The sequence below is a fragment of the Indicator indicator genome, chromosome 8 (genome assembly GCF_027791375.1).
Source record: "Indicator indicator isolate 239-I01 chromosome 8, UM_Iind_1.1, whole genome shotgun sequence".
In the NCBI taxonomy this organism is placed as follows: Eukaryota; Metazoa; Chordata; class Aves; order Piciformes; family Indicatoridae; genus Indicator; species Indicator indicator.
This window is the reverse complement of record NC_072017.1, coordinates 5,370,159-5,383,782: the sequence shown is the minus strand read 5'-3', so window position 1 is coordinate 5,383,782 and position 13,624 is coordinate 5,370,159. Positions and strand designations below refer to the sequence as shown.

Sequence of the window (13,624 nt, the reverse complement as noted above, 5' to 3'; positions counted from 1 at the left end):
TTTTCACAAGAACATATTTTCAGTGGGCTAAGGTATTAAAAGTCTTTCAGCTGCCCAATTAGAAGAATCGGAGGTATAGAGTGATGGACTCAGTTCCATTCCAGACTTTGACAAAGAAAACAACAGCAATAAGAAAACAGACAAGAAACTACAATTCACCTTCCATAATACAAACTTAACAGAGGAGGAATGAGATGCTTAAGTGAGTTACTAGGTACATAATCCAGATTGATCAGATTGTGATTAGTTCTCCCTCATATTAATTAGTACCTATTTGTTTATGCAGGTCAACTAGCAACAAAGCTTAAGTTGTAGGCTTTAGAAGTATGATTTTACCCATCAAGTTTTTTCAAAGAAAAAAGGCTGTTAAAGAACACATCAGAAAATATTTCTACCTCTCTAGTCTTTACAGAAAACAGACTTTACTATTCATATTTTAACAACATATAGATGTCTGCTGTAAGATTGAATATACTGAGGTGATCTTCTTCATATTTACATACCCATGCCCATCCAGTCTGATATTTCCAACAAAGTCATAGAGATGTCGGTTTGGGCTCTCACATTCAATTCTGCCTGAAAGTCTCATCAAGCTTTCTATGTCCTTTATGTCTGATGTTAGTGGCAAACCCTGTGAACAAAATTAGTTTGTCATGACTCTAAAAATCACTTTTCAATACAGAAAACCAAGTATTATAAATCTGATAGTGCAAAAATGGGACTGCCACACTTTGCTGTCACGCTGCTGGACACTACAGGTAGTGAAAAAGTCACCTTTGTATTTTGAAACATCATAATCAAGATATGGTGATAAATCATCATATAACCCAGCAAGTACATCCCGGCATGGAGGCAGCCTACCCAGTCAAAAACTGTTATCCCAACCTGCCCCTCAAGGACAATACTGGCACTATCAGCTTCTTTCTGCAAGGCTTCTCCCTCACCTATCCTCTAAAAACAAAAGCAATACCCAACAACAACTCTTTCCACCTATTTTCCCATTGAAAAGTCCTAAACCAAAGTGCAATGCATGGCTTAGGAGTAGAATCATAGAATTGTTAGGGTTGGAAGGGACCTCAAGGATCATCCAGTTGCAACCCCCCTGCCACGGGCAGGGACACCTCACACTAGATCAGGTTGCTCAGAACCACATCCAGCCTGGCTGCAAAAACCTCCAGGGATGAGGCTTCCACCACCTCCCTGGGCAACCTGTGCCAGTGTCTCACCATCCTCATGGGGAAAAATTTCTTCCTAACATCCAATCTGAATCTACCCATTTCTAGTTTTGTTCCATTCTCCCTGGTCCTATCATTACCTGACACCCTAAAAAGTAACCATTTCTTCTTTCTGCTTCATTAACTGGGCAAAAGTTTTGTGATGTTATCATCCTGCACCTTCTTATGCAAACCATTAAAATGTCACAGTCTTCTACAATAGCCATTACTGTCATAAAACATGGGTTTAGAAGCAATCACAGATGAAAATACTACCAAACAATATTCTCCAAAGTGAAATTCCTACCTGTCGAATTTTTAAGTTTGTCTCACCATCTAAGTTAGAAGTTTCGATGTAGCACATAGCTTGTGGTTCACTATCAAGGAAAAAACAAAAGAAAACAAAACAAAATTTCTTCATTTTAAATTGTAATTGTTAGACTCCACCTTTCAATAGCTCTTTATGCAACTGGGCTTTTCCCCCCCCCCCCCCCCCTTTTCTTATCAGATCTTCAGAACTAGAATAATTTACAGCCGAATCTGGAAATCTGGAAAACTGACAGTCCTTTACACTTTCAGAAAAGTTTGCCAAAAGATTCCTGCCTTAGATGAAACATTGCTAAAAAATGCTGTACATAATAAGTTTTCTGCTCTCACATGAAATGAAGATGCAGGCACAAATGCAGTGCCTTTGTAGTGCCTATTACTGTAGGCAGCAGAACTTTAGATGTGGAAGTTTTCTTGTAAAGGGTTCTCTTATAAAAGTAAGTCTCTGTTGTGGGTAACATAAACCAGTTTTTAAAAGGTATCTGCTTCCTCTTTGTGCCATTTCAAAAGTTTTTTGAGAAATGAGAAGTTTTAAGTTCCTGCAGGACATTACTATTTGAATAGTTCATCTACCTGACATACTGGTGAAAAGGGTTATTGCATTTCAGTTTTCAACACAATTTTCTGTTGTGTAACACAACAGTATTTTGTGAAGTCCTTTCAGGTTTTAAAGCATATTATGACCATTATAGGAGTGGTTAACTAGGAAAACAGAAATACAGAAGGACAAAACTTCTTTTGTGCAAGTAGCTAGTAAACAAGAACAGGTCTATCAGGTCAGGACTTGTGAATTACTTCATTCAGCTCCCATTTTCCAGACGTGAGAACAGAACACTTACAACACCTGTAAAGCACCAGAGGAACCATAAAATCCTTTAACACTAGAAAGAAAAATTGTTTTCTCTCTATACCACTTGAAAGCTTCTAATGCTTTCTTCTTTTTAGCACAATATTCAAGCATGAAGTGATCTTCAAAATTTGCTTTCTTAATTGAACAGTGGCTGCTGATTTGCAACCTAGTTTCAAAATGCTTGCAAAAGAGAATTCTGTAGGCGATTCCAACATTTTTGTAAACCAAAAGCACTAAAATGTGGTAAGTCATTACCACAGATTCCTTTCAGGCTGGCATCTTCTTCTTGGCAAACCTTTCTATAAATGTAAATAACTTCTCTTTAGATAGCTGGGATGGAATCACCTGCACAAAACACTGTTACAGTTCTCACATTTTTATTAGTGAACAGTAAAAAACGAACCAGTATTTTTGTGAAGCGCTTTTAAAAACACATTAAAGCAGCAAAGACATTTCAAGTGAGACACATGCTTAATTGTCATTACTGTAGCAGACAGCAGTGACCTCCAAAATCAGGAAAGTTACAGTTAGATCAAGGCAGGCCCATTGATTTGTTAGGGAAAAACAAAAGTGCAGTACCAGTGCAGACAATAGCATCAAGCTGACATCTCCAAGGAACATGCATTTTGCCACAACACACAAGAACAGTGCTGCTGTTGCCATTGCATGCAGCAGAGATTGTGCAACATCCAGTTTGTGCAGAGGGTCCTCTACCAGTCCTATCAACATTAGGCTATATACTCTTTGCTGGAAGTTTTGGGTTGGTATAAACACATGTGCTCTTCTGAATTTGCTCTAAGGAATTGAAGACGGATTTATCCTGGCGGTTTACTGGGTGGTTGTTCGACGACAACTCGTCTGATAGAAAATTTCAGGGGGATAATGCAAAAGCAAAAGAGGACCAAAACATTGAAGTTTACACTTCAATGAGCTATGCTTTTATCAACCAAACCCTTTCTGATTTCATAAATGTTTGGGGAAGGAATGGAGAACAGCAAAGCAAAGATTATCAGCACGGCAGTGTTCTTTGTATTTGGTACACGAGGACCCACGTACACGCAGCCTGTGCAACTAGATTATTCTAACCTTGAGGACAGACTGATGAGATCAGCTGGGAGATGTTCCCCATTGGTCACTTTCACTACTTCCCCTACTGCCACCTACATATCCCAGTTTGAAAATGATTAGAACAAAAAAATAAGTGGCAGGGGAAAAAAAAAAACAAACAACAAACAAAACCCAAACCAAAAAAAAAAAAATCAAACCAAACCAACAAAACCAAACCAAACAAATGGACAAAGACAAAAAAGACAGAGTTTGAAATTATTATACAAACAATACATGTTAATTAAAATGTCTGATGACAATTTTTTCAAAATCTATTTTAATCAGGTCAGGAAGAACCGAGCTAGAATATATTAATTTTTACTCCAGTGAGTGGATTGTTTTACTGTAAGGCACCATTCTTAAGCAGAACACATTGATGTTGTACAATAAAAAGTTGCTATGCTTATTTCTCAGCTGAAATGAAGCTTCTAGCCACTCCATACAATTATGAAAAAAATACAAGCCACAACAGATCATTTTCTGCCAACTCTTCTGAACAACCAGGTGACAAGAACCTTTTTTTTTTGCAGACATGCTGAAAAAGATTTTGTGTTTTGTTTTCACCTTGGTAAATTTTAATTTACACTGAGAGAACAAGAACCAAAAAAGACTTAAATCTCAGAGGTTTGCATCCTTTCACTCTAAGAGATTATGGCTTCTCAAAATACTTAAGATCCTCTTATTCTCCAGAAGCTGCTATTGCTGGTAAAAAGAACCAAATTATTAGTTTGAATTCAAGCCAGGTCCACAGCCTCACATTGCTATTGAAACCTAAAATGCAACTGGGCATCAATAAACACATGGAAAGCAAAACTGATGAGATGTATTCCTGGAGAATACATGGCCACGTGGAGATGAGAGGGGGAGAAGAAGAGCACATGCCCATGTGCTGGCAGAATTGGAGGCAATGTAGTAGCATAGGTTTTTCTTCTGGAAGGAGGGCTGCAACAGAACCCTAGTAATATAACTAAGAAAGAAGTTTTAGCTGGAAGAAACGCCTGAACTGAGCCCAGAAAAGCAATCATGATTCAGAGTCCTTTTTGCAAACTGGATGCTAGGAGAAAACCTGACAGGAAAATTCAAGATGAGCAATGGTCACAGTTAGGACAGCGTGTTCTGACAAGGGCTGCAAAGTGAGGTTAAACAAACAGGCAATAGTCTTGACAAACCCAGTTACAACTATTATTTCAATTTATCAACATATGATAGAGGAGTCCTTCAAGGACTTGCAGGCAATTGGTGCCTTTCTGGGTGTAAATTACAAGTGGACCACACTGTGATGCAAGTGTCCTCCAAATCTAAAAGGACAGAACAGGGAAGGCACCTAGGCAAACTCAAATTTAGGAGCTTGCTGAGGAAGAGGATAAAGAAGCTGCTCTGAAAGGATGCAATCTGCTTGCAAAACACTATGGTCAGCACAACAGAAGCTATTATCAGGCCAACAGAACAAGTGTTCTTGTTGCATAGTGTATTGCCTATGAAGATCTTGGGGCAGAACTATCAATAAAATATACAAATGCTTCTGGAAGTGCAGAAGTAAAACGTTTATAGAGGATACTCAATACAGAAACATACGAAGTCATGACAAACAGTACTGAAGGCAGACTGTGGAGAAAATTTACAGTATATCTGGCAACTACTTTAGACTTGATAATAATTTAATAGAAGAGTTTTAGAAACAGCTACCTTTAATTTGGAGACATAAAAAATGTACTAGTCTACCCCATAGTCTGTCACAGAAATACATAAGATCCTAACTTTATTAATTGCATGTAAGAGAGCATCCATTAACTTCAGTGGGGTCATTGATGGTTTATACTTAATCCATAAATCATACATGTTACAATAATGCTTCTGCTTGTGCCAGAAAAAAAAAATAAAGAGAAAAGGAAATTGCATTGTAAACATACAATAAGAAATCAACATCCAACTGATCCTATTTAAATAATCTTAATTTAAAAATATTGCCTCAGAATATGTTGTCTATTGACCTGATCAAATAGATGTTGAAAAACGTGCATCTTCCACATAGTCTGTGGATTTCTTAAATAAAACTGTCCAAGGAAATGATGATAAACAACCTCTGACTGGCCATGTAAAAAGAGTCACAGCTTTCAATGCTAGAAATTGAGTACTGCTTTCAGTGCTGAAATTATTCATAATATATAGATGTATTATGAATAAAGTGAACAAAGTGAGTGTTTGGCTCAAAGACAGAGCTACTAATTTGATGGTTCACATCTCATGTGCATTTTTTTCCCTGATTCAATTATCAAAGGGGTGACTATAGCCATTAAAACCCATTTTTGCTCCCTGTAACACACCAATTTGCACTGACTTATAGAATGCAATTTCTTAGCCACATATCAAAAAATAGCCAACGTGGTTAAATATGGCACTCAAGGTCCAGTTTTTAGACAGAGAATCAGGTTTTGTTTGCATTACATCCAACAAAATAATATACTAAGTTTTTTCTTAAGGGCTAATTGAATGCCAGTGTGATTTTAAAACTGTACTTGGCACAGTTTAAAGAAACACTGCCTGAAATGATAAATGCCCAAACGAACACAAAAGACTACACTTCAGCAGCATTTTTGTTTATTCCTTATTTCCTTGGAGCAATCACAAAGAAAGAAAGAAAGAAAGAAAGAAATGCAGGGTAGAGAAACCAGCCTCTACACTATAAGCATCAGTGGGCATCTCTACCTTGATGAGAGCAGTACAGTGTCAGCAGGTATATACTCTTTGCCTTTTATTATAACTATATCTCCAACATCTACCTGAAAGAAAACTGGGAATTGGTTAATGGTCTCAAACAAAATATGTTAGCCCTTTGTTTTAAGCACATCACTATCTACCTGCTGAATTTGCTAGAGAGACTGTTAGAAACTCATACACTTAGAGAAGCCTACAGGTAATCAGGTACTCAAGGGTCACCAGAGTTCTTTGGACATCTGTTCTTTAGCAGGCTTAATCCTGGCTTTCTCCATGCAGTTCTTTACTTTTGTTAGTTATTGCAGAATATTTTATTGGATGACTGAGGATGAGTTAAAGAAGAAATTAAATCTCCTTTAGGATCACAACTCTGTTGCACCGTACTACCTTATCCTTGCTTCTCCAACAGGTATAAACCAATTTTATCTAAACCTTGCCTCAAAATTACTATGGGTCAAATTTTGCACAAGCATTCAGGTATAGAAACCAACAAATCCAAGGGAATAGACAGCATAACCTTTAATCTTTGAAAGTCACCTTTAACAGCCCCTTCCTTACTACTGTGTAATGGTTTTCCAAGTTCTCATGGTCTAAGCCAAAAGAGTTCAGCAAAAACACAAAGTAACTAGTTTCCAGAAAGAATTTTCTGCCTTGGCACACCAAATAATACTAAGGAACAGTATCATGTTGCCAAATGCAAATATTTCTGAGCCAATCATATTATCTATGTCATTTTTCACTGCACTGAAAGCTTTTAATGGCAGTTTTGCCTGACTCATGCCATGGAAACTGACTTCACTTAAAAGTACATTTTAAGAGACAGGTATTGACAAAGAGAATATAAAATACAGAAGATTTTACATTTCCCGTCATAAAATTCTTATCACTGATGATTATTGGGAGAAATAAAGCAAATATGAAACCTGATGAAGTCACCAACATAATCACACACCTTTTCCCAGTGGACAATCTCCCATGCACCATTTCGTAGTACTGGAAAACAAAAGAAAAAAAAAAAGAAAAGAAAGAGAATTTTCCAGTTGTACAATTGAACTGCAGTACACAGGTACATATTAGATTCCTTATGAAAAGCCATACAGACCCAGCTCATTTACACAATATTTTACAGCATGCCTGGTTGCCCTAAATTCAGGTCAAGCATTGAAATTATACAGCACATATTCTCTGCAAAGTTTTTGTACCATTGAATCTTATTACAGAGTCAATCAGAACATTTTACAAGGGTGGAGAATCAGTTAAAACTGATATAGGGTGCATGATAACGTGGTGTATTCTAAAATAAGTTACTAATTGGACATTAAAAGATCCAAAGTGAAAAAGGTAGGAAATTATTAGAGGAAGGAGAATCAATTCAAGAATTTTTTCTTAGTTCAAGTATTGATGAGGTTCAGACAAAAAAGATTCATCAAAGGGCACCAGCTGGCTTCTTGGGATTCAGCTGTGGAGACATGTAGATATGGTGCTGAGGGATATGGTTTCTTGGTGGACTTGGCAGTGCTGGGTTAACAGTTGATGATCTTAAAAGGTCTTTTGCAGCTTAAACGATTCTGTGATGAACAGGAGAGGACAGTGGAGAAAAGAACCAAACGTGTGAGTAGTCTGGAGGAACTGGTTTAGAAGCTCAGACCAGAGAGAGCTAAGCAGGGCAGAGCAAGGACACAGGAAGGTCTGGGAAGCCTCTTCCTTACAAAGATTTCAGCCTCCCCAGGAAAGGGCAAGACTGTTTGGAGAAACAGTGGGATACCAAAGGAGTGTTTCTACTGGACTGTGAGACAGCCTCCATTGTTTCTTTGGACATTTCAAATGAGCCAGGGTGGCTCAGTGGCTGCAGTAGACAGGACACAAGCAAAACTAATGAGCAGACCTTCCTTTCTGCACTCCTTTGGACTGAGAACAAGGTTCTTCTTGCAGTCCATCATCTAATTCTGCAAGGCCCCATGAATGCAGCACTGACCCCATCCCTGCTCCAGCAAAACACTGAGCACCTTTGCAAAAGTGTCTTGGTGTCTCTGTTCCCTGCACACAGCCCCTGGCTCTGAACTCATGATGGCAGCAACGTGCTGCAGCAGAGCACAGTGAGGGACAAGGTGGTGGCTTCTCCCCCTGAGAAGTTTGGCCTCTTCCTCAAAGAGGTTTGGACAGGAGCAACTTTTTTAGCACAGGTGTGGACAATGCAGCTTACTGAATGACTGTGTCTGTAAGGAGGCTTCCATCAGTTCTGACAATAGTCATAAATCCAGTGTGGTATGGTGATGAAAAATGGAGAGAAAGAGGAAGACTTGAAGGAGAACAGTTGAAGGGACAGAGTCACTGAAATGTAGCCCCAGGAGAATGTAAAAAGATGATGAATAAACAAACGGAGATGAGAAAAGGGCCCTAGGAAGGACAATGTCTTAAGCACCAGCAGAAAAATCAAGTTGTAAAGCAAAAGGCTGGATCCTGTGTGGAAAAGGAGAGACTAGAAAGAGATTGCAGAGGGAGAAGAAACAAGGCTGGTGAATGCTGTGGCAGCAGGATTTGAGTTTCAGTGCAGGAGGCAGCCTGACTGGTGCCTCTTCTCTCCTATGTTAGTAGTTCTTTGCTTTCAGTCAGTATGAGTTTGATTTAGCAGATCTGGCATGAGGAAGGTCACAGGACGAAGGGAGAAGGGACAGTTTCTCTGTGATACAGAAATGCTGGTGAACCATAGCTGAAAGAAGATGGCCATTTCCACCCTACCTGCCTCATTTTTACCCTTCCCTCCCCCAAATCCCAGAGCACCTGGGCTCTATTGGAGTCTCCTCCCACCCCAGGTGTGACCACTTTCCCTCCCTGCCCACTCCCCTTTTTAGTGCCCACCAGGAAAGGCAGAAGCCCCAAGCTGAGCCCATCTGGGCTGAGGATCTCTTCCTGTCATCACTGGTGAGTCCCTATGGTATACACCATGTGACTTGGGGGGGAGGCAAAGGCTGGGGGGCCTGGTGGCCCCCCAGTCAGGTAGGAAGAGGGTTGGTTGATTCTAAATCATCCATGGATGCTTGCTGAGCCTTCTTATTGAGGCTGAACTCCTCTATGTGGTGTCTTGGCTGGTTGAGGGTCTTGCTCCAAGCTCTGGGATGGGTGCAAGAATGGTGGTGGTAGAGCTGGAGTTGTTTAGACAGGGTGGAGGATGGTGGGGCAGGAGCTGCTTTGGGAAAATGAAGGGGAGTGGTGGGAGGGCAGCAGAAGCTGTTTGGGGAAGATGCAGGCTGGTGGGGGGGGAGGAGCATAGGTTCCTATATAATAATCCTCTGGTTTTAATACCAGAAATGGATTTTGTAGCTTAGCCTGACTACACTCAAAAGGTAAGTCTCCAGGAAGACCTAATGGCAACCTTCCAGTACTTGAAGGGGGCCTAGGACAGGGATGGGGAGAGACTGCTTCCAGGGGCCTGGGGGGACCACCGGCACAGCTTATCTAGAGAGGTGGTTGAGGCCCCATCCTTGGAGATACTCAAGGTGACGTTCAACAGGGCTCTAGGCAACCTGATCTAGTTGAGGATGCCCCTGCATACTGCAGAGGGGGTTGGATTGGAGGACTTTTGGAGGTCCCTTCCAACCCAGACCATTCTGTGATTAACATGTTGCTCAAGGCTTCATCAAACCTGGTCTTGAACACCTCCCAGGTAGGGCCAACCAGATGAGAACTGAGAAGGATTAAAAGTACACCTTGCATTGATCCAGATGATTAAGTTTCACAGAGAGCCATAGCAGTGAAATTGACAGTGGAGTTCTGCAGGTCTGAAATGTAAACAAGCTGCCAGAGGCTTCTTGCACTCTTGAAATACATCTTTGGGCTGTTTCACATGCAGCCAGGTTGACTTAGCATGGTACTGCCCCTGCAAAGGGCAGCTCCTCTTCTGACCTAAACCCATGCAAAGGTGCATGCCCTCACTACTCAATGCATGCTGCTTCTGGTGTTTGTTGGACCAACTGAGGAGTCAGTTTAACCCACTAAATGAAGGTAACTGCTGGCTTGTCCTTCTGGATTGGCTTCCTGCTGGCTTAGCTGGTTAAAATCAGCTCGTGGATACATGATGTAGACTTAAAAAACCAAAACAAAACCCCTACAAACAAAAGAACCATACCAAGACCTCAAGAGTACTCTAACCCTAGCTTGATCCAGTAAGCTTTTAAGCACAATTAACATACCCTGACATTCAACTAAAGCCATTTGCTTATAAGAACAAAACAAGAGTTGCTATGCATCTTTTATATAACAGCTAGAGAACTTGTGCCATAAAGCCTTCTGTAGCCTGGCTTTCACATTTGTCCCTCCTATTTTTCAGCTGTCTCTCATAAGTAATTTTCAAAAGCATGCTCCACCTGCCCTTCAGAAGACCACTCACTTCACCACACTGCAGAAGTGCCCACTTCCTTGTGTCAAGAGATCCTGTGTCCTCCTGCATGCATATGCAGCCTGAGGTACCAAAATCCATCCCTAACACAGCTTAATAAATCAAAATCCTCTGAAAAAGGTTTTTCTGCCTTAAGTAACCTTAATTACTTAAGATTGACTGAGACACAGATGGCCTTTAAGGTAGAGAGAGATGAAGGGAAACCCATATACAGAATCCATTCATGCACATGTCATTTCATTAACAATTCTCCATGTTTCAAAAGCAACCAGAAGTGGAGCTGGCTATATAATGTCCTATGCACAGCACTCCTCTCCAGGGCTACAGTGCTGCTGAAAGCATGAAAATGAAGTAAAAGAGTACCCTTACTGATCAACTTTTTAATTATTGCTTTGACAACTGATTACATTTAACAGCACAGTGAAACACTGCTTTGACAGTACACCAGGATCAATGTGGTACTTATGCTAATCCTGCATTAGCTTCAGAAACTGGTTTCTTAGTGCCTGCAATATTTTATGTATCCTCATTACATTTGCAACTCCCAAGACGCTCTTTTGCATGCATGGAACATTCAGGAATTTCAGAAACGGTCACCAAAGAGCCTAACGAGAGTTAAGCAAGGCAAAGAGGCAGGAAAGGGTAGAATGAGTGTTTTATTAATTTAAAACTTAGTACATTCTGGACCATAAAAATTGAAAGGTACTTCAAGATTTGCTGTCACTTAAAACTGTTGGTTGCAACCTCAGAAGCTATGAATGCTTGATGACAGAATTTTGGATATCTACATCAAGCTCTCCTTTATTTTTTATGTACAGATAAGAGCTTATCTGTTTCTCCAAGCCTGTTCTCTGTGCTTCACAGTTAACACATTCGGCTCCCTGTCCTAAGCTCTCTCTGTTTCCTATTGAGCTACACGCCCAGTAGTTCCCTAATTTATCCTCCTTTTCATTCCCCACATATTTTACAGTACACTTTAAGGTTTAGGTACAATTTAGGCAGTTACATTTCAAAGAATTTCTGGTAGGCAGAGTGCTAAAGAATTCTGATTATCTTTAGTCATGGCCTACATTCTTCTCTAAACATCCAAGGTTACCTTTATGTATTTAAGTAAGATCCCGTATAAAATTCTCCTCTTTGTGGCTTTCTTTGTATTTTCTGCAATCAAACTCCCATGACACTCATTCCTCCTCCTGTTTATAAACAGAAGGAGCCTTCCAAGAGAAGGCTCTCTGGGTAACAGATAACATGAAAAGTTACAGAGCAACAAAGCTGGACCTTGAACTTCAAGTGTGCTTAGGATGTTTGCTAACATCTTCCCCCACTTTCTGAGCTAAAACTATCTTCTGATTTCATGGTTCTTTTCTTTATTAAAATCCTTTAAAAACAAACAACAACAAAAAACACATTCCAAAGTTTTGGGTTGGGTTACAAATACCTCATTATCTCTAATCAAAACCATTATACTGATTGAATAGCCCTCTTCCCCCTGCCACCCCCATCTTCATCCAGTTTTGAAGCAGCATAAAAGTTCTGGTTTATGACTCTTCCTTCCCATTCTACAGTTTTCCAAACTCAAATTACTCAAGATTTGCTGGTTGAATAAAATGATTATGATTTGTGTGCTCAAAAATGCAGACTTTTTATCATCATTGAGGCCTATTAATCATAGTGGCAATTATAATCTTTCAACAGCTGCAGCATCACCTGTGTTAAAGGAGCAAATCTTAACATTTCTTAGAAACCTCATAAAGTTAATCTGCAACACAATTCCATTTTATGGGGCTGATGTTACTGCCAATTTTCATTTCCACTGTTTAAATCCCAAATTTTGAGGCAGTCTGCAAAAAAACCCCAATTTCCCATTGGCAGCAGTTCAGATTCTGTTGCTTGTCAGACTCAGTTACTTGACAGCAGCTCAGATTCTATTTCCATTTGCAAAAAATGCAACAAACAACCCCCCACAACCCACAATTAATAGGCTGAATATTTTTTTTTCCTACCTTGAGTTTGCTTCTTGTTCACGGCATTATCAGCTTTATGCCTTTTCTGAATTAAAAAATGCACAGTGGTTAAAGACTTCTGTTGATATGATAAAGCTTTCACACTTCAGATCAAAAAACCCCCTCCCACTCATCAATTCAATAGACATACTTAAAAACATTTTAAACAAGACTATGGATTACTTGCATATAACTGTGATCACTAGGAAAGTCAACCCAGCTCCAAGCTAATTGTGTTGTACTTAAATATCCTCTCTGTGGGCAATTGCTGTCTAAAGTTCCTTATAGAAGGGAGCAGCCTGACCACCCTAACTTTGCCCTTTCTTGCAGCTGGGAATGACTCTAGCTGAGCAAAGGTCATGGAATCCTTCTTCATACAAGTGTTTTGTACACCCCTGAAGTCAAGCAACCACGGTGCAACCACGTGGGTTCACTTCCACACCAGTTCCTGCAGACTTCAGTGACAGTAAAAAACAAAATACAGAGTGACAAACAAAAATCCCACCCTCCTTCAACAGGCCTGGATGTCTCTCAGTTTTAATACAGCTGTGAAAAAAAACTTTGGTAGAAATCTTTTGATGTAGCTATTAATCAGCAGGGGTTTTCAAGGTATAATCAAACTCAGCTACAAAAAAGCTTAGCAGACTACTAGTTTAAACACAGTATTTAAGAGTAGTGTTCTTATCTTCAGTAGGAAGATGATTTGAAAAAAAAAAAATCAGCTTACAGAGAATTAACTGAGTTAGATATTTTTTCAGTCCTGATACAGAATTCATGTCTTTGAATCAGAAATACAACCAGAAGCAATCTTGTAAACTGAAAGAAAAGCAAGACAAGCCGCTTAAGAGGTGTATTTCTAATAAAATGCTGCTCTGACTCTGAGCTAGCAGCTCTTAAAAGGTCACCTCATCACTTTGCAAAGACTAAGTTACTATTTTTTACTAGATTTTCACAAACTAGCAGCAGATTCTCCTTGGTGATTTCACAGGTAAAGAACCTTTGATCGATAGGA

At 39.7% G+C, this 13,624-nt stretch overlaps 1 protein-coding gene across 1 annotated transcript in view; it reads right to left on the bottom strand.

The window, feature by feature from the left end:
- ATP8A1 (ATPase phospholipid transporting 8A1) overlaps positions 1–13,624 on the bottom strand; it is a 119,747-nt gene that overhangs the window by 82,631 nt on the left and 23,492 nt on the right. Inside the window, exons 5-9 of the mRNA XM_054383297.1 lie at positions 12,613–12,658; positions 7,166–7,206; positions 6,205–6,278; positions 1,522–1,591; positions 504–631 (exon numbers count right to left, since the gene is read on the bottom strand). Of these exons, the coding sequence (XP_054239272.1) occupies positions 504–631; positions 1,522–1,591; positions 6,205–6,278; positions 7,166–7,206; positions 12,613–12,658 (359 nt within the window). The remainder of the gene's footprint in view (positions 1–503; positions 632–1,521; positions 1,592–6,204; positions 6,279–7,165; positions 7,207–12,612; positions 12,659–13,624) is intronic.